At 42.0% G+C, this 25,636-nt stretch overlaps 1 protein-coding gene across 4 annotated transcripts in view; it reads left to right on the plus strand.

Annotated features, from left to right (window-relative positions):
- Window positions 1–25,140, plus strand: part of ebf3a (EBF transcription factor 3a) — a 65,447-nt gene extending 40,307 nt beyond the window's left edge. For 2 of the 4 annotated variants that reach the window (XM_030755918.1, XM_030755917.1), the window contains exons 11-16: window positions 2,876–2,964; window positions 13,083–13,148; window positions 15,543–15,705; window positions 17,533–17,724; window positions 17,979–18,149; window positions 22,799–25,140. In XM_030755918.1, coding sequence (XP_030611778.1) covers window positions 2,876–2,964; window positions 13,083–13,148; window positions 15,543–15,705; window positions 17,533–17,724; window positions 17,979–18,149; window positions 22,799–22,830 — 713 coding nt within the window. In that variant the 3' untranslated portion in view covers window positions 22,831–25,140. Of the gene's footprint in view, window positions 1–2,875; window positions 2,965–13,082; window positions 13,149–15,542; window positions 15,706–17,532; window positions 17,737–17,978; window positions 18,150–22,798 lie in introns of all 4 variants that reach the window. The other 2 variants (XM_030755916.1, XM_030755915.1) reach the window with 1 other exon arrangement.
- The last annotated feature ends 496 nt before the right edge of the window (window positions 25,141–25,636 follow it).

The raw sequence follows: 25,636 nt of genomic DNA on the forward strand, positions 1-25,636 counted from the left end.
TTAAACACAAATATAGATATACAGCTTATCTTTTATACATACGCCTGGTTATTGTGCATGTGAAATACATGAGTAAAGTAGAGAGGATCCATCATTGAAACCTGTTGATATAGATAAACGACACCACACAGCTCGTTACAGTTTCTCTGTGGAGGTGAAATGTGTGTTAATATGTGCGCTCGGGCAGACAGATGGCTTCAACAGTCATGAAATTTCCATGAGTATTGATTCCAAAGCATCGATCGCTCCTGTCTGATCCGCCTTCAGATTTTCATTTCCTCAACACACACACACACACACGACTAACACTGCTGCTCAAACCTGAATGTAAGAGAATTACAGCACCTCTGTCTACATCTGTCGATCGCTCTGAGCTCCTCCTCTAATCTGTATCGACGTTCTGTTCTGTACACACTGCAGCCTGAACTGTCTGACAGCAAAACTCACTTATTAACACCAACAAATAAAAACAACAACAAAAAAGAAGCCAACATCGACTCAACTCGGTCATATGGTTAAAAGAGCTATCAATCAAGTGCAAAAACAAACTAGTATCAAAATGAAGCCGAGCTGATGTTTGACAGCAGGTGTATACACACACACACACACACTCGACATCAACACTGCAGGAACAGAAAACACTGATGACCTGCACACTGATCCGTGAGGATTCCCTCAGCTTTGCAGCTGATGATGTAGCTGAAATCAGAGCTGAAGCCGTGTCTTCAGACATTCAGGGACTGCAAGATCTATGCTCTGTGTCATGTCCAATCAATTCAAAGCCATCAAATCTTTATTAGCAGCCAATAACAACAGAGGATCAGTTAAACAGCATGCTGGGACTTCAGCAGCAGCAGCACACTGTGCTAGTTACCACGTGGATGCACTATCACAGTGTATTGATTGGATGCCTGAATAGAGCGCTTCATCTCAGACAATTAACCAATCAGGTAAAGACTTCCCAGGAAGTTAATGACAGCTGGAGGGAGAGCTGTATTTATTTGTTAAACTAACTGCAGTGAAATGTGAACACATACATAAAGACAGAACTCATGAAAGCAGTTTGTCTCAGTTCAGTCTGCAGTTGCGATATTTAGCAGGTCAGTTGTTTCCAGAGATGTGAAGATGTGGAAGAATGGGGCTGAATGTGGAGCAGAATAACTAGTGAATAAATGGTGGAAATCTGGAGTTTGAGGATTGACTATTTCACTCAGCAGAAACTGTAAGCCTCTGACAGTCAATATAACAGCCCGAGGGTAAATCACCACCAACCCAGCTGTGCAGCTCTTTGGTAACAAACCACTGCCAGTTTTTCAACCATTTCAAGTTCATTTAATTGCTGCATCTTCTTTCTTGTGATAACTCCAGCTTCAGACTGATGTTGTCTGAGACTCGGTTCATGTATTTAATGCTGGTAAGATTGCTGCAGGACTCCTTCTAGCTGAAAATAACTTTTTATGACTGACTGGATGTTTGGGCTTATTTTGCTGCAGAATCAGATGCTCTCTGATGATGATGGAGAAGAATCGAATATTTGAAGTTCTTGGAGCCGGTTGGTAGTTTTAAACAGAAGTGTGTGAAATTGCATTTGGACGTTCTCGTTAAACGAAATGGTTACAAACCAGGAAAAGGGCTTCAGATTGAGCTTAAAGGTGTCTTAAAGACACAGTGAAGATGCATTCAGGTTTTATCCATGAGGAATCAGAGTGACTGCAGGTGGAAGAAACACAGGTTATAGTAAAGTGTGTAACAGTCAACAACGCAAGGTCACAGTTACTCGCAGCGAGCTGCAGATAACACAGACATCTGGAGAGCTAACACACTCTTATAACTGCTGCCTGTCACGCCCTGTGAGCCTTCAAGGACTGAACACATTCACACACATACACACAGACACACACATACACAGTTTGATGTATAGGAGAGTCAGTCTAAAGCTTGTTAAATGCAGCTGAACCAAGACAGGATTATGATTCATGCACTTCACACACACTCTCTCTAATACACACACACACACACACACACACACTGAGTCTTCGCTGTGCTCGGCTGCGTTCACTGACGCTCTGATTTATCACCTCCCAACCAGTTTAAACTGTAAATGATGTTAGAGGAGAGAGGAGGGGAGGGGAAAACAAAAAATGAACAAGTCTGATGGATTCGGCGTGTCTGAGGATCGCAGATTCGCCGTGATGTGCACGACTGCAGTTATTACACCTCACAAAGAGTAGCATAAATTATCGGGACAAACAGCTTCTGAAGTGTGTGCTTTCCCATCAGTGTGACTCTAATGAAGCCTCCATGTGTTTGTTCAGTTGTGTTTCTTCCTGTCAATGTCGTTATGTTGAAGTTGCCTCAATAATCTGAAGGCTTGAGCCTGTTCAAATTTTATGAAAGCTCACAGATTAGGAAGAAATTCTAATCTAATCCTTCACCAAATTAATCCTGTAAACATTTCTTTTCTCATATTTTTATTACCTTCATTCACATTTATTTTCCAGCTACGTTTTTCCTTTGTTCTGTCCATGCACGACTGTATTCACACTGTCCACCACATCAAAAACTGACATCTTTAATCCAAAATTATCCAAATAAATGAAGACACTTACGTGTAATCTGTGAGTAATGTATCTAATAGATATCTTCTCTCATTCAGTGATTCAATAGTGGTGCTGGGTGCTTTGTTCCAGTCCTTCATCAGTAAAATTTCCCATATCTGATCTGCCACTGAATGTTCAATCCTAGCCCTTTGAAGACAGTCTGAGCGCTTAACACGGGAATCACGTTTTTTTTTTTTTTTAGCCTGAAGACTTTTAAAAAGTTTTGATAGTGAACATAAATGATGATTTTAACCAATGAGCCTCCTCCTCCCCAGCACTGAACGAGCCCACCATTGATTACGGCTTCCAGAGGTTACAGAAGGTCATCCCTCGTCACCCCGGAGACCCGGAGAGGCTACCCAAGGTAGGACGCACTGAGACACACAATTGTTTTATACAAACACAGACAGAATAAGCGATTATTGTTGGTGTGTTTTTTCCATCAGTCTGCGTTCTGGTTGGCTGCTCAGAGTCCTGATAATCATCAGCTGCATCTACTGATTCTGCTGTTTAACTTGTGTTTGTGTGTCCACTCAAACTGACTCGCGGTCTCTAACACACACCTGCACAAACCTCCATATAACACACTCACTCACACGCACGCATGCACACAGCTTAAATGAAACCTTTTCTCCACCTGCAGTTTTGGACATAAATATCCATTCCTCCTTTTCGACACCTGCACCAACAAAAATTTAAAGATTCAAAACATATTTCCTGATTTGGCCAAGTTTGGTTCACATGAGGGAAATCCCATCAGGCCCACCTGCCACCATGCTCCCAAATATATAATGCTTTAGAGTGGTGGCTGAAGGCAAATTCAGCCAGGTCTATAAATCTATAATGCTCTAATGAAGCAGTGGCAGAACTTACACAGCTGCAGCTGGGTTTAAAAAGGGCCTTCACAGGATTCTGAAAACACACTGTAATTGGTTTTACCCTTCCTTGAGTTAAGGTTAAGATGATCCGACACCTTCGGGGTGACTGAACTTTGTTACACAACATTAAGGTTTCACCTTTGGAGCACTTTGTACTGGGTTCAGGCCAAACCAGCACCAGTATCAAAGACTCACACATGTGCCGCATAAGAAGCTACTTCCATGGATTTGCTTTGCTCCATTCCTGTTTCCACTAGTGCCACTTAATTATTGTTGTAAAGCTTTTTTGAATCACCCTCTGGACTGATAATAACCAAACAGAGACATCCAATTCAATTCTGTTCAATTTTATTTATATAGCACCAAATCACAGCAGTTACCTCGAGGGACTCCCATGTCTCTCGTTCATGGAGGTTGAACGTATTCATTTTAAGCTCACAGTTTTGCAGCTTTTATCGGTTAAATTTGGGGAAGTTTTTCCAGATGGAGATGTCAAAAAATAGATGTGGTCTCAGACAGATTTAGGAGTATCTGAGGTTTACCTCACTCAGTCATTGGTCAGCTGCGTGAGTAAGAAAGTGTTGTGTCAATGAGGTACTGATGGTATCAAGAACAGAAACAAGGAGACGGGTTCAGGGTTTTTTGTTTTGTGTCAGGTCAAGACTCCCAGTTTAACAGTCCGTTCAGTGTGTGTGTGTGTGTGTGTGCGTGTGTGCGTGTGTGTGTGTGTGTGTGTTTAAATAAGAATCCCACTTTTTTAACATGATGTGTCCATAAAACATGAGAAACCTGCATCTGTACGCAGGTTTGTGAACCTGGATCAGCTGTTTGCTGCTGTCTGTCCAGGTTTAGAAAAAACGGGATAAGATTGTTTCTTTGTGTGAAGCCTAATCCGGATCCTCCACCAGCAGAATCCTGGTGTAAATCATCTGACATTTCTATTCATCCCCTTGTTTAATGAACAACCTTTCAGTAGTTGAAAGAGGATTTCTGCAGTGTGCTTTCTGTGTCCAGCAGCTCTGATGTGAGCTGACATGCTGTTAGCTCCATAATGAAAACCACATCCCACCACGTCTTTAATAATTCATCTGTAATGGTTTTATTCAATTACCCACGCTGCCTTGTGCTCAGCGTGCAGCCGAGTGACTGTCGACCACAGAAACTCTAATAACTGGAAATAATCCCGACTGTTTCAGAGGTTTGACTCCGACAACTCAACTAGGCTTATGGGCTTACATGTGCACGGGTATGACACGGATTGTAGAGCATCGTAGTCATGAGTTTACACATGTAAACATCATTTCGCTCTGTCAGAAACCTGGGCGAGACCTTATTCTGGTTTTAGAAGCTCAAAGTAAAGAACAGAGAGAGTCTTTCTTCAGAACCACAAATGTAAGGATGAAAACAATCTTTACTGGGAAAAAAACAGATAAGATTCAGGTAGAAAAAAGAACCAACATAGTATTAAACCCCTTCTTTTTGTGCAAAAGTGGTAAACAAACCCAAATTAGAAGATCTCGTTCCATGGATGCGGCCTCCTCAGAAAATAATCTGTTTGGATTCATCATCAGACACAATCAGAAACATCCACAACACATTTCCTCCTGCATGTGTGGAGTTGAAAGTTTTGGAGCTGGTTTTGTCAGGACTGTGTGGGCAGACATTTGGCTGATGAACATTTGATAGTAAAGCAGTGAAGTTTGTTTTTTGTATGATTTGCTTGTAATGGCTTTGGCCAAACCATTACAAGTGGTCATCCGGACTGAAGCCTGGTATTAATTGACTGCGCAGAGGAAGGAAATTCTGCTTGTACTGTATGCTTATTTCACCAGTATACACCAGTTTAAGTTACCAGTTATAACTGAGCTCACAGCAAGCTGCTTTCAGGAAGTTTAGTGTTGACCTTTGAAGCAGTCGTGGACAAACAGGGTCAGTTGACATTGACTTCATCAGAGTGATCAGAGCTCAGTTTGTTCTGTCAGTGCTTGTTTTTCAGGTCGAGAAGAACCTAAGAAGCTCTAATACTGAAGCACATACAGACAGAAGTCTAAAAGATGGAAGAATCTGCTGTTCATCTGCATTCAGTTAGTTTTAGAAACTGAAGCAGCTTTTGAGAATCTGGTTGATCATGAAAGAAACACAGTGAAGTAAGAAACTACAACAGGACTGAAAACAGGAAACGCTAAAAAATTAGGTCCAAACAAGTGGCTCCAATGTACACGAGCATGCTGGAATTTACACCTCAAAATGGAAGAAACCAGAGAAACGTCATACTGCTTCCACATCTATTTGTCTCACACAACACACACCGCAACAACGGACTCACACACTTGGAGGTCATGTTGGAAAGAAGAAAGAAAAACAGTTTGAAGCAGAGATTACACCGTTAGTCCGGATTACTGCGGACAGTCGAGGCTAACGTCAGTGTTTGGTGTTAAAGCTTTTTTTATGGAAATGAAGTGACCCGACATTCATCATCATTAGCTGTCCGTCTCTCTCCGTCTCTCTCCGTCTCTCTCCGTCTCTCTCTCACACACACACACACACACACACACACACACACAGACACACACACTCAGGAAAGAGCATTACATTTTACAAACACACACATACGAGTGTGTATGTGTATGTGTGTGTGAGTGTGCGTGTGTGTAAAGCCCATTGGCAAACAGGGAGGTTGAAACAGTCAAATCAGGTAATCAGCGAGTGCAGCCATGTGGCAAGAAAGGAGATTGGCACACACACACACACACACACACACGATTATCACTGTTTCTCTTATCTGATTTATAAAAAAAAAACTCCTCTGTCGTCTTGTTTCTGTTTCTGTCTCTTTGCTGTCCTCCATAATAAACTCAGGAGGTATTTTTTATGTGAAATGTAAGTGTCCACATTCGATTCAGTGCAGTTTACGATGGTTTTTAACCCAGCAGTGGGTCTCGGTGAAGTGTCGCCCCCTTGTCCTGTAGGATCCTGAGGTGATCCTGGGCCTGATGGGAGTATAATCCCTGCAGATGTTCAGTGCGTGAAGGTATCTGTGGTGGAGAGATGAATTTCTCATCGTGGCTTCGTTTAATCACTACCCACAGCTCGTGGTGATAGGTGAGGGTAGGAATGTATATCAGCTAACAACTACACCTTCACGCTCAGCTCTCTTCACCACAGCAGATTCATCACCACTCAGGGGCAATAGAATCACATCATCCACAATGAGCTGAGACCTGATCCTGAGGCCTCCAAACTGGAAACCCTGTGGATGAGCCTAGAAATCTTGTCCCTAAAAGTCATGGATAGAACCGGTGAATAAAGGCAGCCCTGGTGAAGTCCAATAGCCACCAAGATAGAGTCTGATTTATTGCAAACCAGTCTGTCACTACGGTTGTGCAGTGACTAAATAGATCGCAACAGATAACACAATTGACACCCCTCTTCCAGCGGTCCTCTGGCAGTCAGCATGAGCATGTACCTTCCAAGCCAGACAAACTGGCCCATTGTCACCCTGCTTCTCATCCATCCAGCATCCACCTTTGTTTATAGCTGCATCTTCAGGACCTCCACAGCAAACACCACACATTATTGTGTTGATTTTATGTCTGACTTCCACAATCCATTGGAGCATGGTTTTAGATGTGTTTAGTTTTCATTTATCTTTGTGAATTAGGATATATTTTTAGTATCATTTGTTTGTTGGCAAAATTAAGCAAAGACTACAAGGTTGATTTTTAGGAAACATGGTGTAGAGGTAGAGAATGTGCTAAGGAACCTATTAAATTTTGGATGTGGATCAGGAGGTGGAGCCAGAATTTTGGTTTCAGTCACATCAGCAGCTTGGCTTTTAAGAGCCCGTGAAGGCTCACAGACTTTAGTCCTTCCACCTCAAACAAACAGTGGTCAATTTTGAATAAAATCTCAGTAGGAAACCTCCCTAAATGAGCCCCACTTAGCACCAGCTGTTTCTGAGTGTGAGTTGTAATTACCATCACTGTTAGCTGATAATGGATATTGGAATAGTTATGCTTTCCCATCAGTAGCCTAAAGCACCTTTGGTATTCTCTGTTTCCTTCCTCATTAGTCTTATGGTGTTAGTTTTGGTTGAGCCCACATTATTCCCAGTTTTTTATGGCATAGTCATTTGTTGAGACTTAACATGAATGTGTTTTGGGGGAGTGAAGCCACGTTTCAGTTTGTGGAAGTCATGCATTGCTTTTGGCCAAAGTGAATGATCCCAGCTCACAATATTTCAGTCTCCGGATGGTGAAATGGCAACACTGAAAATAATGGCAGAGGTTAAGATAAAGCAGTGAATGAATAAATGATGACTTATATAAATCATGTGGCTTCAGCATCCACTGAAGCTTCTCAATGAAACCTGTGAAAACATCACGTGTGTGTGTGGTGTGATGAAGAGCCTTCCTTATGGCCCAGTCACATAACACTAAATCAAAACAACAGTCACCTCAAAGCATTTCATATTGTAAGGTAAAGACCCTGCAATAATACAGAGAAAACTCAACACTCAGACGACCCCCTAGGAGCAAGTACTTGGGCAAGTATTTTTAACAGGAAGAAACCTGCAGCAGAACCAGGCTCAGGGAGGGGCAGTCATCTGCTGTGACTGGTTGGGGCTGAGGGGAGAGAAAAAAAGACATGCTGTGGAAGAGAGCTAGAAATTAATAATAACTAATGAGTAATGGTGTGTGTATAAAAAGAGTGAAAAGAGGTGAATGAAGAAATATTCAGTGCATCATGGGAACCGCCGGCAGCCTAGCCCAGCTGAAGGCTTTTCAGGGAGCTTTTAGGACAGCCTGATAGTAATGAATTACAATAGTCCAGCCTAGAAGTAATAAATGCATCAATTAACTTTTCAGACAAGATGTTTCTAATTTTAGAGATATGCAAAAAAAAAGCAGTCCTACATATTTGCTTAATGTGTGCATTGAAGGACATATCCTGGTCAAAAATAACTCCAAGTTTCCTCACAGTGTTACTGGAGGCCAAGGTAATGCCATCCAGACTAAGTATCTGGTTAGACACCATTTCTTGGGTTTGTAGGGCAGAGTACAATAACTTAAGTTTTAACTGAATTTAGAAGCAGGAAATTAAAGGTCATCCAGGCCTTTATGTCATTAAGACATTCCTGCAGTTTGTTTAATTGATGTGTGTCATCTGGCTTCATGTATAGATAAAGCTGAGCATCATCTGCATTACAATGAAAATGTATGTTATGCTTTCTAATAATACTGCCTAAGGAAGCATGTATAGTGTAAATAGAATTGGTCCTAGCACAGAACCCTGTGGAACTCCATAATTAACCTTAGTGTGTGAAGAAGACTCACCATTTACATGAACCAATTGGAGTCTATTAGATAAATATGATTCAAACCACTGCAGCACAGTGCACAGTGTGTGGATGTGTTAAACATATCCACACACTGATTACATTCATTTATTAATGATTCACTTGTGAAATAAATCATTACAGACTTCCCACAATGAAAGAGTGACTTCACACACAGTTTCTTTACCTGAAAGGAGAAGAACCAGCTGGTCATAAGACAAATGCTTGAATCAACATTCTTCAACTGAAGTTTTGGAGCTTTGATTTTTCAGCTGTAATTTTCATTCTTTTCTACTTTACTTTTAATAATCGTGTCCTGTTTTTCTGCAGTGACTCGAATGGACAATGAGTTTGACCTGATGTTTATCTCATTATTATAAATAAAAATCACACAATAAGGTAATGTAGTAGTCACAAAGGTCTTTATAAAATACAGATATTAATAAATTTTGTTCCTGTTTTTATATCTTTAAATTTATTAATGTCTGTGTTACATTTGGACAAAAACCCTGCAGTGGAGCAGGTGTTTCGAGGGTTAATTTCTATGCTTTAGAAATTAACCCTTGGAGGGGTGGAGGCAGATGTTGTCATCTTCACAGGGAGGATTAGATTTGATGTGACGGCCTTTTATGATCTTATTTATTCAGACTTTTTCATCTCATTGTAATTATTCATCATGTTTCAGATATTAAGGTTCATTTCCTGCTGCTGGGGCTTAAAGACAGGATCTGTGTGTGTGTGTGTGTGTGTGTGTGTGTGTGTGTGTGTGTGTGTGTGTGTGTGTGTGTGTGTGTGTGTGTGTGTGTGTGTGTGTGTGTGGTTAAAAGAATAATTGGTTTCCTTCTCAGTGATGACATCCCAACCTCCAGCTCTAACCTTGTTAATGTGTGTGTGCAGAGAGCTGCTCATCATGTGACTGCGTAACAACGAAACACTTGTAATAATAAGGCTTTCATTTGTCTCTATAAACAGTGTGTGTGTGTGTGTGTGTGTGTGTGTGTGTGTGTGTGTGTGTGTGTGTGTATGTGTGTGTGTGTGAGTGAGTGAGAGACACACTTGAACATCGCTCTGCATAAACGAGCAGATTAAAGATGATCGGAGGCTGAAAGCTCCTTCACAGGAATGACTTCCCCTCTCAGCGTGCGTGTTACGCACTCTCACACACACACACACGTAGATGCACTGGCAGTAACCTGACAGTCACAGTGTGTAAAACTGGCTGTAAATCACAGTTCATAACATTTATTTGTGATCCAAGAAATGATATTTGTAACATGGTGGAAGGACAGACAGCGAAGGAGATGAGGAGAGGAAGGAAGGGGGAAAAATAGGAAATAAAAGGAGGGAAAGTACACTGATGAAAGTAAAGAAGGGGAGAAAAGAACAATAAAAGGACATTAAAGGAAGGAAAAAGAGAATACAGATAGAATAAACAGATGAGAAAATAAGGTCATTGATGAGTGGAGAAAAAAACAAGAAGAAGTGAGAACGGGAAGAGAGGAGGGAAAGAGGAACGAAGCGATGGATAAACAGAGGAGGTGTTTGGATGAAGAAAAAGAATGAGAGGAGGAGATGCAGAGCAGATGGATGCCAAGATGGATGGATGAGAGGAGGAAAATGATGAGGAAGAGGATGGAGGGGGCGGGGTTAATTGAAAAGCCTCCTGAAGAAGTTTGTAATGAAAAGCAGCAGATTAACTGAGAGTGTGTTTAATTAAGATAAAGACTAAATGAAGCATTGTTCTGTCACTGCCTGATTACACACACACATATGCATGCACACACTGTAACACACACATACGCACACACACTGTAACACACACAGAGAGTGGGAACTGTTTGTTTGGCTGCATTTTAAGACTAAAGCTGCTCATTGAAGTGAAGTGCTTCAGTTTTAAAGAGGCTCAGATTGTGTGTGTGTGTGTGTGTGTGTGTGTGTGTGTGTGTGTGTGTGTGTGTGTGTGTGTGTGTGTGTGTGTGTGTGTGTGTGTGTTTATGCGCTCTGTGAGGTGTAACTGAGCTGTGATTAATATAAACACTGTTTAAAGCTCTCAGTAGAGGTCCAAACAAACGCACACACTGAGTTACTTCAATGTTCAGTTTGCGACAGCAGAAATGAGGAGAACCTTCTGAACCTGCTGATGATAAAAACAAACTGAAATGATGATGTTTATGAGTTGCGATCACAAATTATTGAGTTCCATAAGAAACATGATTTAAATGGTTTAGAGCAGGGGTGTCAAACTCAATCACAGAACGGGACAAAACTGAAAACACAGTCATGGGCCAAACATGATTAACCTTTACTGAACAGTCTAAAACTGCAATATGAATTTGAATGGCCATAATACAGCTACATTTTCCTCAACACATTAAATAAAATATGAAATAATATTTTTCTTCAAAAATAGCATCAGGGAAAATGAGAACATTTCAAGTTGATGAAAATTTTGAAATTTCTTGCTGCGCAGCGTTTCCTGGTGGGTGATGCAGTGATGCACTCTCAGCTCACCTGTGCAGGTCTCCCTCTGCATCTTCTCCCGCATCCGTCCCACAGTTTCACTCTTTTCCCCGCACACCGCAGGGAGGGAAAAGAAACAGGGTTTACCTCCGGTGTCGGTGAACAGGTCCAGGCCTCCCACCTGTTTTCAAAGTCCACTTTTCGTTTGCTCGTTTTTGGGGGGCCGGCTGGCTTAACTGTCCCTGTAAAAAGTGCTGACTGATGTTTTTATCTGCTGACCACTGATCAGTGTGTCATTGGAAATGCGGGAAAATGGGTCTTGACCTGCACGGCTGCTGTTGCAGTGCATAGTGGGATTTGTAGTGGTGGGAGCGCTATTTACCAGGAGGTCATAAATTAAATTATCTTGTGGGCCAAATATAATTAGCCTTGAGTTTGATACATGTGGTTTAGTGCATTAAAACATGTTTTGAAGCAGTTTGAATTACACACAAAATGTGAAAATGGACTCACATTAGCCCAATACTGACTTTCAGCATAAAGAGCACAATCAGTGTTATAAATCCCTCATTCTGACTGAGATCAGTTCATTTTGTGCATCAGGCTGATTAAAGCACTTATTCTTAAAGGAAGATAATGAGAAACAGTTTCTCTCTTCTGATCTTTATAATTATCATCACCTCTATGTAATATTATTAGAATTCACAGCATATATTTTCATTGCTATGCAGATGATACCCAGCTTTATCTATCCATGAAACCAGATGACACACAGCAATTAAACTTCAGGAATGTCTTAAAGACATTAAGGCCTGGATGATCTCTAATTTTCTGCTTCTAAATTCAGATAAAACTGAAGTTATTGAAACATGGTATCTAACTATATCCTTACTCTGGATGGCATGTCCTCCAGTAACACTGTGAGGAAACTTGGAGTCATTTTTGAGCAGGATATGTCCTTCAATGCACAAATTAAACAAATAATTCTAAAATTAGAAACATCTTGAGTAATGTTGAAAAGGTAATTTGTGCATTTATTACTTCTAGGCTGGACTATTGTCCAGACTAATGTGGGCTCAACCAAAAGGCTGGACTCATTCTCTCTTAAATTGAATTTAAAATCCTTCTTCTTACATACAAGGTAATCATGCCCTATCTTATCTCAAAGACCTCATAGTACCGTATCACCCCAATAGAGCACTTTGCTCTCAGACTGCTGGCTTACTTGTGGTTTCTCGGATACTTAAGAGTAGAACAGGAGGCAGAGCCTTCAGCTTTCAGACAGACACCCTCTCTATTTTTAAGATTAGGCTTAAAACTTTCCTTTTTGATCAAGCTTATAGTTAGGGCTGGATCAGGTGACCCTGAACCCTCCCTTAGTTTTACTGCAATAGGCCTAGGCTGTTGGGGGTTCCCATGATGCACTGAGTGCTTCGTCTTCACTCTCCAGCTGTTTATAAGTCATTGCTGCAGGTCATTAAATTTTGTCTTCTCACTTCCATGGTGTGTGATTTCTCCTGTTTGTGGTTTGTGGTCTTGATGTTTGTTTCTTGAAGTAAAGAACTCTTCACACACAGGGTTGTAATCACTTCCTGGAGAGTGGAGACAGACACACAAACACAGGTGGAGCTCCTCTAAATTTCAGAAAGTTCCTGCACTTTGAGAACACCTGTTCACACCTGAAGTTGACATACATGAGTTTAGATTTCCACAAGCTTTTGTCCTCTTCTTCTTCTGTGGTGTAACAGTATCAGCACTAACTGATTACACTGTCTGTTTCTTCTTCCTCCTCTGTCTCTGTTTCAGGAGGTGCTGTTGAAGAGAGCAGCAGACCTGGTGGAGGCACTCTACGGAATGCCTCATAACAACCAGGTAAGCTGCTCACCTGTCCACAGATCAGCTGAGCTCAGTGTGTTTACCTCTAAAGGTAACCTGGATAGCATAAAGCCACATTTCACCAAGGAAGGAGCAGCTTCAGGAGTTAGAGTCAGTTTGAATCTTGATGTCTTACAGCAGTGAAACGTTGAGAAAGAGTAACATAGGTAGAAGATAAAGAATGAGCCATGGGGGGGGGCAAAGAAACTAACAGGAAGTGTGAAGAACTGTGTGAAGCAGGTACAAACCTCTGAGAGTGTGCGGAGGGTTTGGAGGTAAAATGTCCTTCAGTTCTCTCATAAAATGTTATTAACTCAAGAAATGTTCACAGTAAATATATGAAAAAAAAAATCTACTGACTTCCGTTACATTTATCAAGAGTGCAGCAAAAAACAAGAGTTCACCTTTCCCTTCATAAATGTAACCTCACACACATCAGTCCAGGTGTGCGATCAAAGCGAGCCAAGTGTGACGAGTTAAAAACAAGAAGACAGAATATAAAATCAAACAGCCAGTTTCACTCGTATGCATATTGATCACAAACTAAATGCTGTAAGTAATTCACTGTGAGCTAAAATCAGCAACCACTGAGAAGTACACAGCCAATGCCGAAGTACCTCAAACCTGTCCAGCAGGGGGCGACTGAATCAGTGGAGGATTTAGGGTGGGGCTACCACCGTCACATCGGGCCTCAAAAAGCGGAGACAGAGAAAACGCAACACAAAATGATTCATGGCGGGATTTTGAGTGTCTGTGTTGGTGGTTTTAAACCTCCACAGCTTCCTTTGCTCTGAAATCTTCAGCAATATTTTCACTTAAGTAGTTTTTTTGCTCTTTTTGTGACTCCAAAAGAAAAAAAAGATGCTTCTTAGTTTTAATTCTCCAGTGAGTCACAGCTTCACATTCAGTGAAATTAACACGAACATGTCAGAAAGCAGAAGTAAGGGAGCATCTGTATCCATTCACGCCTATGAAACTATTTAAGAAAGACAGCCACGTGGACGCACAGCTTTCTAAATCTGACTGAAAGAATATTTATGAACATTTTTCATTTGATTTTTCTGCCTTTCACAGTTTTCTTGGTGGTGCTGGATTGACCGACCACAGTAAAGACAGTCAGATTCATCAAAAACAGTGACTTATTGTAACGCTGGCCCAGCTTATGGATTAAATCCCCTTCAAACTGAATTTGGATTCAAAGATCAAATCAGAGCTTCTTTAACTTCAGAGATGCTCTTACAAAGAACAGATTTCACATGAAGCTCAGTGAACAGGACGGTCCTCCTCCTCCTCCTTCAGGTTTATGAGTCACGGCCTCCTGAAACAGTGAAACACCAGCGGAGGAGGGGAGCTCTTTATATCCCCCATCCTCCCCGTCCGAGTCTCTCCGACACGCTTCTCAACCCGCCAGTTAATCACACACACGCACACACACACACACACACACACACACAGTCTTGACAGTAACACATACACCGGCAGGTCTATTGAAATGAAAGCGTAACCTTGAACAGAGAACAGAGGCTTTAAATGAATGTAAATCCAAATGTAGTGACAATAATTATAACAGCTGTGTGTGTGTGTGTGTGTGTGTGTGTGTGTGTGTGTGTGTGTGTGTCACATGTGAGGTCACATGTTCTGTCATGTATGTGCAAACTGAACGTGTGTGTTTTTAGTGTGAGACATTTAAATATGACTGTTTAATGTGTGTCAGACTAACTTTAGAGCGCCCCCTGCAGACTGGTCAGTGAAATAACATTGATCATTAGACTCGATCAGGCAGAAAAAAGAGACGAAGAAGAGAGGAAAGAAGACAGAAGTGAGGCGATAAAGGAGTCATTATGAGAGGTGAACTCCTCTAATCCTGACCAGATAAAATGAGACGGCACAAAGTAAAAAAAGAATATTTCTGAAATCAGAAATCACTGAGGAGAAACATGACAAAGTACTTCAGACTGTACTTTACTTTAACGGAAAACTGTCTGCTGGGGTTATAAACCATGAACTCTCATTTTATGCAGCTGAATTAAAAACACAGCATAGGATCCTGATTAATTTAATATTTTTCTGTGCATTTCTTTGAATTATAGGGAAGAGAACCACCATCATAATCAGAATTAATAATCTAGTTTTTGGTGTTAATATATAAAACAATATTTTTTAAACAATGCAGTTTTAGGAATGCAATAAATAGGTTTGATTTTAGGACTTTAACCTCTTCACATCCACCACATCACCAGCCTAGAAATACAGTGTTATAGGGAACGTAGTGTGAAGAATCACCATCTAGGTAAAGTAATAATCAGTACGTGATCACATTTCCTCTGGCCTGAGCTTCTGCAGCTGCATTAATCCAGATGTTTCATAGTCCTGTGTCTGTCCTCTCTCCAGGAGATCATCCTGAAACGAGCGGCGGACATCGCTGAAGCTCTCTACAGCGTTCCCAGGAACCACAACCAGATCCCATCACTAGGCAACACCACTTCCCATGGCATGATGGGAGTCAACTCCTTCAGCGGGCAGCTCGCCGTCAACGTCTCTGAGACCACGCAAGGTACGAGCAGCCAGAGGAGTAACAGGGGGAAAGAGATGACATTAAAGGGGAGGCCATGATAAACCTGGTCACATGACACCTGATGATTATCTGGTGACGTGACCTCACTACAGCACGAGGACTCTGTGGAGCCTGTAACAAGACTAAAGCATCAGATTATGAAGCAGGCCGCAGTCTTTGCTGCTGCTTTATCTGTGTGCCCCTGAGTCCTGCAGGTCATCATAACACTGCAGTCACTGCAGACATACCTGCAATCACGGCAGCATCGCTGAGATCCAGCAGGCTGGATGCCAATCGCCAGGTCAGGTTCTTCTTCAGGGAAGAAGTAAAAGCAGAGAAAGTATAAAAATCAAGAACATGACTTTATGGGAGGACAGTTAAAAGATGAAAATGGTGACCATCGTGCCCCCAAAGAGCCAATCGACAGTGAGAACAGGACATATTGTACACAGTCCCGTTGTTCAAAAGCCAACATTGTGAAACTGTGTGCAACCTCAACCTTTTGGGGAAAAGCTGCCAAACTTTTGTAACATTTTTTATGTCCCAGTGCCCACTGATATTAAAGATAATAGAAATTAATAAAGAAATGAATAGTCTTTCTAATAATTCAGATGGGAACTTTGAATAACTGCTCTGATTTAATCCAGGATGGCTGCCCAAACCTGCTTCTGGTGACTCTGATGTACCGAGTGTTAGATTTAAATTGCTGCTTTGTGATCAGCTCGGACCTCCTTCAGTGACGTTACTTTGATGATGTTTTGAGGAATGAGTGGAACCAAGAGAACCGAGTGAAGAACCTGAGTCTTCTGGATCATTGACTCCTTCTGGCTCAGTTCTAGTGTGGGACTTTTCTGCCTTTCAGGAACCAGAACACATTTGGACCAAGTATTCATGTTGTTTGTGAAATCACAGCAGGAAGAATCTTTGGCTGCTTCTGTGAATCATCATGAATTTCTCTTGTAGCCCCTTCCACTGACATTAGGGTTCCAGCTTTGGGACCTTTAATTTTTCTCTTACCACATTAAGCACAGGCACTCTGTCATTGGAAGAGAGATATTAATAACTTCAGGTGGGCCTTCTCTTATTTTAGCTTATCCACTTCCTGTTTGTCTTTTACTTCCCCCTCTCTGCTGTCTCCCAGTCCATACTCGGGGATCTGATTGGACTGAACTGTGACTACTTCTCAAAGTTCAGAAACGATTTTTAATGGCTGCATTTTTAGAAAATGTCATCATATGAAGGACCAATCTGATCTTCCAAATTCCACTCTTCAGTATCCTTAAAGCACCCACCATCCTGCAGGTGTACATGTACCAGCAGACCAACATCAAAGACAGAGTATCATCCTTCCTCTTTTAGAACATAGTTGATAACAGTTACCTCACAGTGGTTTATGTTGTGCAGAAAAGACCCTACAATTAGAGACAACAGCGTGATGGTGGGGAGGAGGAACTCCCTTTTAACAGGAAAAGATCTCCAGCAGAGCCAGAATGAGGGAACGGCAGCCGTCTATTTCCACTGTTTGTGAAACCCGGATGTTCCATCATCAGTTCTCAGAGTGGAAGGTGTTCGAACACTTGCTAAAAGGAACCTTAAAGGAACGTTCTTGTATCAAAAAATCCACCTTTGGAGCAAAGTTACCTGCAGCCTCATCTAGCTTAAATTAGCTCACAGGTAGCTCATCTAGCTAACTGCGTGTTGAATGTCAGGAGCTCTGCAGCTGAACCAATCACAGTGAAGCAAGGTTGTCACAGTACCTGAACCTGCTGAGTCAGTAGTGCAGTGAGTAATACTGCAGTGTTACTAAAACACTGTTCTCTCTTCTAGTTGGCTACAGTCGAAACACCAGCAGCGTGTCACCGCGAGGATATGTACCAAGCTCCACCCCCCAACAGAGTAACTATGGTAATACAGTTAGCAACAGCATGAATGGCTACGGCAACACGGGCATGCCAAACCTTGGAGTGGCAACATCGCCGGGTTTCCTCAATGGGTCGTCGGCCAATTCGCCCTACGGCAGTAAGTATCAAGGTAAATATTCTCAATACTACACTTACTACCAGGCTTTACCGGTACTATTACAGACACTACCAGTAACACTACCCATACTAACAATATCACTCCCTGTAGTGCTAGTATTCTACCCTTGTATTTTGTAGCATACCATGATATAATTTATGGAAATGAAACAGAGTTAACCAGGTTAAATGCAGCTGAGTAGTTTAATGTCCCATCACAGTTGCTGGTTAAACTGGTTCCTCTCTGCGTTTCAGTTGTTCCCTCCAGTCCGACCATGGCCGTCTCTAACTGTAACTCCTCACATGGAGTTTTTTCCTTCTCGGCTGCCGTCAAACAGAAGAGCGCCTTTGCTCCCGTCGTCCGGCCGCCAGCCTCGCCTCCCCCTCCACCCAACTGCTCTGCCAACAATGCCAATGGGCTGCAAGGTGAGCCCACACCTGCTCACCACTCCTCCTAGCTCCTTACCACTTCATACAGCCTCCTGATCAGTTTAAATGGATATGTGTGTATCAATAAGTTGAATTTTTTGGTTTGAGAAGTTTGTCATCTGAGGTCTGTTAACCAATCAGGTCTGAGCAGGCTTTGGCAGGTTAACAGTCTGTGTGGGATGCAAAGGAGGGATCCTATTTGCTAAATTGTATCATGTGATGGTGACTGAGTTCATTACTGGCTTTTTAAGTGGATCTGCATTCCTGAAAAAAATGACCATTGGATGATACAGAAAGTGTTAAACTGCAAATACTGTTATAAATACAGCTACGAGTACTACAATACTACTACCAGTACTAGGACCAATTCTACTGGGAAATTTTGTGGATGATTCCATGAATTTAAACTCCTTTCCAAATTCAGAATGAGCTTTAGGGACAGAGAGAAGGAATACGTCTTGGTACTGAAGACCTTGATTGATGTGGATCAGAAGGTAAGATGGCTGCTGAGTGGAGGGACTTGCTTCTAGAAGAACTTTTAATTAAAAAAATAATTTAAAAAAGCATACAATAAGAAAAAATAATACATTTACATGGTATAATTAAAGGGGTGGAGCCACATTATTAGCAGAAGTTCATTATTATTAGAAGCTCAGAGTCGAGTCGAATGTGAATCTGACTGAAGGTGAACAGATGTTTCTGCTGATGTTTGATTCAGTTTCATCTGCTCTGCTGTAAACAGCAGCATGCCTGCAGACAAGTAAATGCAAGGAACACACACACACACACACGCATACACACACGCACACACTGGGTCAGGGTGGGTAACCTGAGTCCTGTTAGTATTGCATGAAGAGTGACAGGCCAATGCATGTTTTATTCACTACAACCCACAGATACATCCTCTAAACACACATGCACACATGCATTAAACACACACACAGATAAAGCACATGCACTCTGGCAGCCAGTGTGTGTGATGTCAGTGTTTCTGACAGAGAGGTTTGTCGAGTGTTAAATATTCATGTTGCTCTCCGCCTTCGCCGAGGCAAAAAGGCCACTGTGTGTGTGTGTGTGTGTGTGTGTGTGTGTGTGTGTGTGTGTGTGTGTGTGTGTGTGTGTGTGTGTGTGTGTGTGTGTGTGTGTGTGTGTGTGTGTGTGTGTGTGTGCGGTGATCCATTTGCAGGCCGATGAGTAAATACAGTTTGAATGATATTAATAGTTGCAGCTGCAGCAGCCAGAAACTGAGCATAAAATCAGTGAAGTGATTCACATCCAACAACAAAAACCTTCAACCCTGAAACAATAATTCTGAAATCATGTCATCCTAAAATCATTTGATTCTAAAATTGTTAAATATATTTATAAATGTTATTTTTTTCTTTATCCCAGAAGGTTTTTTTTTCAGTTTTTTTTAATATTTGGAGGTTCTGTGTGAGTTTGTGTTAATGACTGAAGAAGTGAAGTGTCAGTTTACAGACTCGTGATCCAACTAAATTAAACTCTGTGTGTGTGTGTGTGTGTGTGTGTGTGTGTGTGTGTGTGTGTGTGTGTGTGTGTGTGTGTGTAATGAGCTGGTAAATTAAACTGCATGCTGCTACATGCATTTTGTAGTTACCAGGAGGCTAATGAGGAATGACGTGTCACCACGCTGTGAATGCTATCAGCTCAGATATTTAAAAAAAAAAAAAACTCATCAGATTTTTAAAAAATTTTCCAGTCATGTCAGAAACAGGTCAGTTTTTTCAGGTAAAGCTTCATCATCACAGTCAGGTCGGGGGATGTAATGTGAGATGAAGGGAGTAAAAAGACGACCACTGGAGTTACTAACATGAGCTCTACGGTAACCTGACCTGAAACAGCAGAATGAGCACTTTTACTCGCTGGTCTCTTCTATACCTGTCTGAGTCACACTGGTCTTACTTCAGCTGACATAGTGAGTTGGAGTCAGGTGACCCTCATCAGGGGAGAAGATTTTTCTCCGTCACCTGTGATGAAGTTCTTCACATCTGCTGACATCTGGTAACAGTGTGGAAAAAGATCCAGTTTGAGGAGCAGACTGCATGAATCTCTGTTTCTGACTCTCAGACTTTGAGTTCCCGTTAAGTCTGCGAACGCTGTCCAACTATCAGATCATCAAGTGCATGAGAACTGACAGAAATTCAGACTTACACTTCTTGTAAGTCTGAATTTCTGCAGGAATCACCCACAGGTCATAGCACTGTGATGCAGAAACACGTTTCAGGGGAATCATTCCTGAAGAAAAAAAGGCTACTTATCCAGCTTGAGGGTAGAGGATGGCTGGAGTCTCCTGGTTTACATAAAACAAAAAGGGGAGACAGCAACCAATCCAGAAGCTGCAAGAAACAAAGTTCACCTGAAATCAGAGGAACGTAGCATGTAATCTCTGCCAGGAATGACCCGGAAGATCAAATCTAACAGTCTTCAGATGGTCCGCTAAGTTCCTCTGCTGTGGATGAAGTAAAACTGTAAAATAGGTGTTTCCTCTTCATGCCACAATGCGTCTTCATGAGCTCACACAGTGAAGAACTACACTGCACACACAGGTGACGTTACTTATATCTGTGAGTGTTTAGTGCTTAGGATGGACACTGGGGTGCCTTCTTCTTCTCTACAACAAAGGGAGCAGATTTAGAGCTGAGCTCGCTGTGAATCGGGATTTATGTTGGAGGATTTGTAGCTGTGAGTCAGTCCAGATTATGGACTGGATTTGTTCTCTCCTTGGGGCATTTCCACCATCCTGGAACCAGCTCACATCCACCTGAATCTTTCTGCATGTCTCCAACAAACAGAACAATAAAAATGAGCAAATAGGTCTGATTCACAAACCAGGATGGCAACATGAGAGGTGTCTTACCTGACCACATGAAGTTCTGTATACACCTGTATACTGTCTGACTGACAGCCAAAGCTTTCCTTTTATTTGACTCTAAAATGCAGGGTTAGGAATTTGAGTTGGTTCTCCTCATCTCAAAGGGTTAAAGAAAGAAAACATTTTACACACTGTTCACTCTGCACGTTATCTTCTGCATCTGGTTCATCTGATTCTGCAGATGAACGACACAGTCCACCATCCTTTTGGTTTTACTGGCCCACATTTGCTGTGTTTCCACTTCTAACTGGTGGCTTCCTGTTAGTGTGAGTGTTGTGTGATGAGCGTGAGGCTCTCACTGATGATCCGTGGTGTGTCTCCGCCTGCTGTGTTTATATGAGACCGTCGTTCCCCTCAGAGAGCCGGTTTCCTGGCTGTCAGGGCTACAGGCCTCCAGAGACCGGAGGCTCGGTCAGCCTCCATAGCTCTCACACACACACACACACACATGCGCGCACACACACAGACACTGTCAGTGTTTGTCTTTAGAAAGTCTTTTTTCACCACGTGTCCTTTTAGAAAAACACATCACTGCCCTTCATCCCTCCTCCTCTTCCTCTGCTCCCTCCATCCTGTCTTCTCTCTGCCCTTGATTCTGCCATCATGGCGTCCTCTCCTGTCTTCTTAAAATGTTTCACAACTGAGGTGGAAAATACAGCTTTACTACATCTTCTAGTGTTGTTGGTAGCACTGCAACATCTCTCACTGCTGCTGCTTCAGGCAGAAAATAAACAGAGACCTTGAAGATGTAGAACCCTGTGTCCAAGCAAGGTGAAGGCTTTTTCAAGTGTAAATAAATGGCAAATAATTCAAGTTCCATAGTAAACAGAAAATAGTCTGTAGGAAGCACATTGACCTGCTCATAAACCTGCTCAATTTGAACAAAGAGAGCAGAGGCCGATGTGGAGGAGTTCACAGCACTTTAGCTAAATAGTTCAAAAGTTTAAAAAGATCACGTGTCCACATAAAAGAAAATGACGAACAATTTATGGCGTTCATCAGGGTTCATAACCTCCTGAAAAGATTCAGAGAATCCAGAAGAATCTCAGAAACCAGCTTCTCTGAGCCTGAGCTCATTTCAGACAGGCAGACTGAAGCCGAGCAGAGAAGCTGAGATTCTGTTTGGAGCTCATGGATGCTGCATCCTCCGGGCCAAAGAGGAGAGTGTTATCAGCTCACTGTTCAAAGCAGCATCCCTGATCGTATGGGGGAGACATTAGTGCACATGGCAGGGGTAACCTGAACATCTGTGAAGGCCCCATTAATGCTGAACCATATCTGCTGGTTTAGGAGCAACTTTTGTTTCAGGGAAGCTCTCTCTGATTTCAGCAGACGATGAACAAACCACACTGAGCTCGTACTCCAGCAGCATGGCTCTATAACTGACCTGAATACAGTCTAGACCACAACCCACTGAAACATCTGGAGCTTCATAGAACCAGAAACACATAAAGGAGCAGCTGGAGGCCTCCATCAACAAGAAGGAAAAATATGTTGTCAGAAAAACTTTAACGTGCAGATGTTTCATTTAAAAAAGACTTTAAAAAATCAGATGTAACCTTTTCAACACTTGAAATTTTGAAAACCATCACAAGAACATTTTTTTACACTTTTGTGTTAAATTGTTTTGCAGGTGTGTCTGTTATCCAAGACCTGCGGGTGCATTTTATGCAGAAAGCCAAATTCTGTGTTTATATGGTTGTAATTAATTAATGAATTCAAATCTCTTCTTTCATTCTCCCTCTCTCTGCAGCCATGTCCGGCCTCGTCGTTCCTCCGATGTAGAAAATCTTCCTTCTCATCCCTCACCTATCTCCTCCCCTCAGCCACGAGCACTAATCACCTCAGAGGAGGAGAGGCCTGTGGCCTAAGGAGGCGGGGCCGCAGCTGACCAGTCAGGACAGAGTAGTGATCCTGTCGTCTGTGACTGGGCGGAGCCTCCGGTCTCTAAAGAAGAAACTGAAAAGCAGTTTTTGTAGAGCAGTTTTCTGCAGGTGCTTTCAGCTCTCTGTAATTATGATGTTATACTCTGTGTTTGGGGGCGGGGTCAGTTGATGTAAAAACTGTAATGTCACACCTGAGACTTCACTTCCTCTGCTTGAGATGCATTTTAGTTGAAGAAATGGGAATTTTAAGATTAGTGAGATTAAAGGCTTCAAATAACAGAAAAAGGTTATTTTTAATATAATTCATCTAGTATTCAGGGTGCTGATGGCGCTCTTCAGCAGATAATGACTGTGTGATGTGATGAATACCTCTGAAAATACCTGAGTTTAGGTGAAGCTCAGTGGGGGGAGGACAAACACTACCTGGTTCAGGATTTTGTTTTTGACCAAGTCTACAGATGATCTTCCCAATAATCCAGGACATCCCATCACATGGGCATCAAACTTTTGCAAACATTTAGCAAAGCATAAGTCTTACTTTTGAATAAACTTACAGACAAGAGGGAAGAAGGAAGCTGAAGAACATGGAAAAATAGAAACCTTCTAATGAAATGCATGTAGGAAAGAGACTTCCAAAGTAGGAACAGGACATGTCAGGCAATGGAAAGCAGGGTAGGAGGTACATCTCCAGACGAGGACCAAAGAAGAAATGAAAACTTAGATAAAAAGGGAAACAGAGAGGTTAAAGATCCAACAAACAAGTTGGACACTCTGTTCAGGGAAAACTAAAGATGGTTATTGAAGGAGTTAGGAAGAAGGATGCACTCTAGCTAAGGAGCTTGGCTTGAGGATTTCTCCTCAGAGATTAAGGAAGGCAGGAATCAAAGAAGGCACCTTCTGCTTGAGAGGTGTGGACGTGAAAAACATGGAACCTGTTCATCTGACAAGGAAGGAACATTTTCAGTTTTGGGGGAAGTTTGGGTGTTAGGTACGTGTTTTCCACGAGCGTGGTGCCAGTGCACAGCCAGATCTGTCTATTAAGAATCACCTGACATCTTGAAAGATCTGAGAATGCGAAGTTGGGTAATTTCCATTGGAAGAATAGCATAGAGGATACATTTCTTGTCGGTAGGTTTCAGCTTCAAGCAGTTTTTGTAGAGCAGTGCTGGTACAAAAGGTCCGCCCTCCACACCATAAGGAAGACAAAACAAGGAAGATCTATTTTTTTCTTTAGACACAAAAGAGGAGCAATGTCTTACTAAGGGGTTCAGGGGAGATGGGAGGTTCCTGTTATTTCTGAGAGACAGCAATCCTCCTGAGCTACGAAGTGTTGGTGCCAACAGACTCAGGAGAACAGAGAGGGAACAAATGGGAAGCTTAGCCATGACAGGCTCCTCCCACTGAGAATTCACTAAAATCTGTTACAGAATTGAGCGCTGTGTCCGTGTCTGCTCATGAACTCGGTTTATTTTATCTGTCAGGAATGTTTGCCGAGTTTTCAGAGTCACAGAGCCCAGAGGTCTGAGGCCTTATCATTTGAAGCCTTTAATCATTTCAGTAACCTCAGCACATAAACGTCTGACCTCTGAAAGCACAAAGATAAGAATAATGAATGAAAAATATCATTTCCCTTACAAGCCCCTTCTTCTTCTTTTAGCCCCGCCCCCGTGCGTCTGTTTATTTTTTATGCTTGCACTGTAAAAACAAATCCTGCATCCTGATACGCTACTGTGACTGTCCGTCTTCTTGTTCAGAGTTGTCTTTTTAACCCTAGGCCCCTCCCCCTACCCTAAAACCCAGCCCCACACACTCAAGCCCCGCCCCTGTGTGTATTTCTCTGTGGGTTTTGTGATTTTTGCCAAAGTTGTAGCTGGCTGAATATTTATACGTCACTGTGGTTGATCACACCGCCCCCACCCGTCACTGAGCTCACTGAGGGAATCTCTTTTTGTAACATACAGATTATAAATAGTGTATTTATATCTGAGATTGTTTTGTATAAATGGATGTCGAGTCATGTCGTCTTCATTGGGTTTTAGACGTGTGTATGTGGTGGTGCCACACTGAAAAACAACCATTGTTTTGTATCAAAAAAAAAAAAAGAAAACTTAATGTCTTCTCACATTTATAGCGCTGTCAATCAAAGCTGACCTCCAATCAGCTCCACTGGTTTGGTTTCAGTTGTTTTTAATGTAAATCTTGTTTAATGACTGTTTGGCTGTTTGGAAACGATTTCTTCACAGTGAATAAAGTCAGCAGGTCGCTCTGATTGACTCCATTGCTTTCTTTGAGGCAAAATGACAACAAAACAAGCCTATCAATGCTAATCATGTCAATTCCAATCATCCAATCACTGTAAAGTGAGGCAAAGCTAATATCGAAGTTAGCAGCTCCTGTTCAGTAAGATCTTTTTGAGTCCAGATCTAGGAGTAGTGATGCAAACTGAGCTGTACAAACAGTTAAACCATCAAACCAGGCTGATTGAACAGAGAGGACTATGTTCGTGTTTATGTGGCTCAGAGAAAAATAAGTGTGTTTTTGAATCTGTGCATGTCAGGATTGGTGCTGGCAGGAGAAAAAAAACAGGCTGGTTGGTTTGGTCCCAGAAGATATCACCAACCTTCCTTTCCAGCATAAACAGAGTCCATGTTTGGAAGTTCAGCCCCACCCCCACCTCTGTGCATCTATCCTGGTTTAAACAGTAT

Source organism: Archocentrus centrarchus, chromosome 19 (genome assembly GCF_007364275.1).
Source record: "Archocentrus centrarchus isolate MPI-CPG fArcCen1 chromosome 19, fArcCen1, whole genome shotgun sequence".
NCBI lineage: Eukaryota > Metazoa > Chordata > Actinopteri > Cichliformes > Cichlidae > Archocentrus > Archocentrus centrarchus.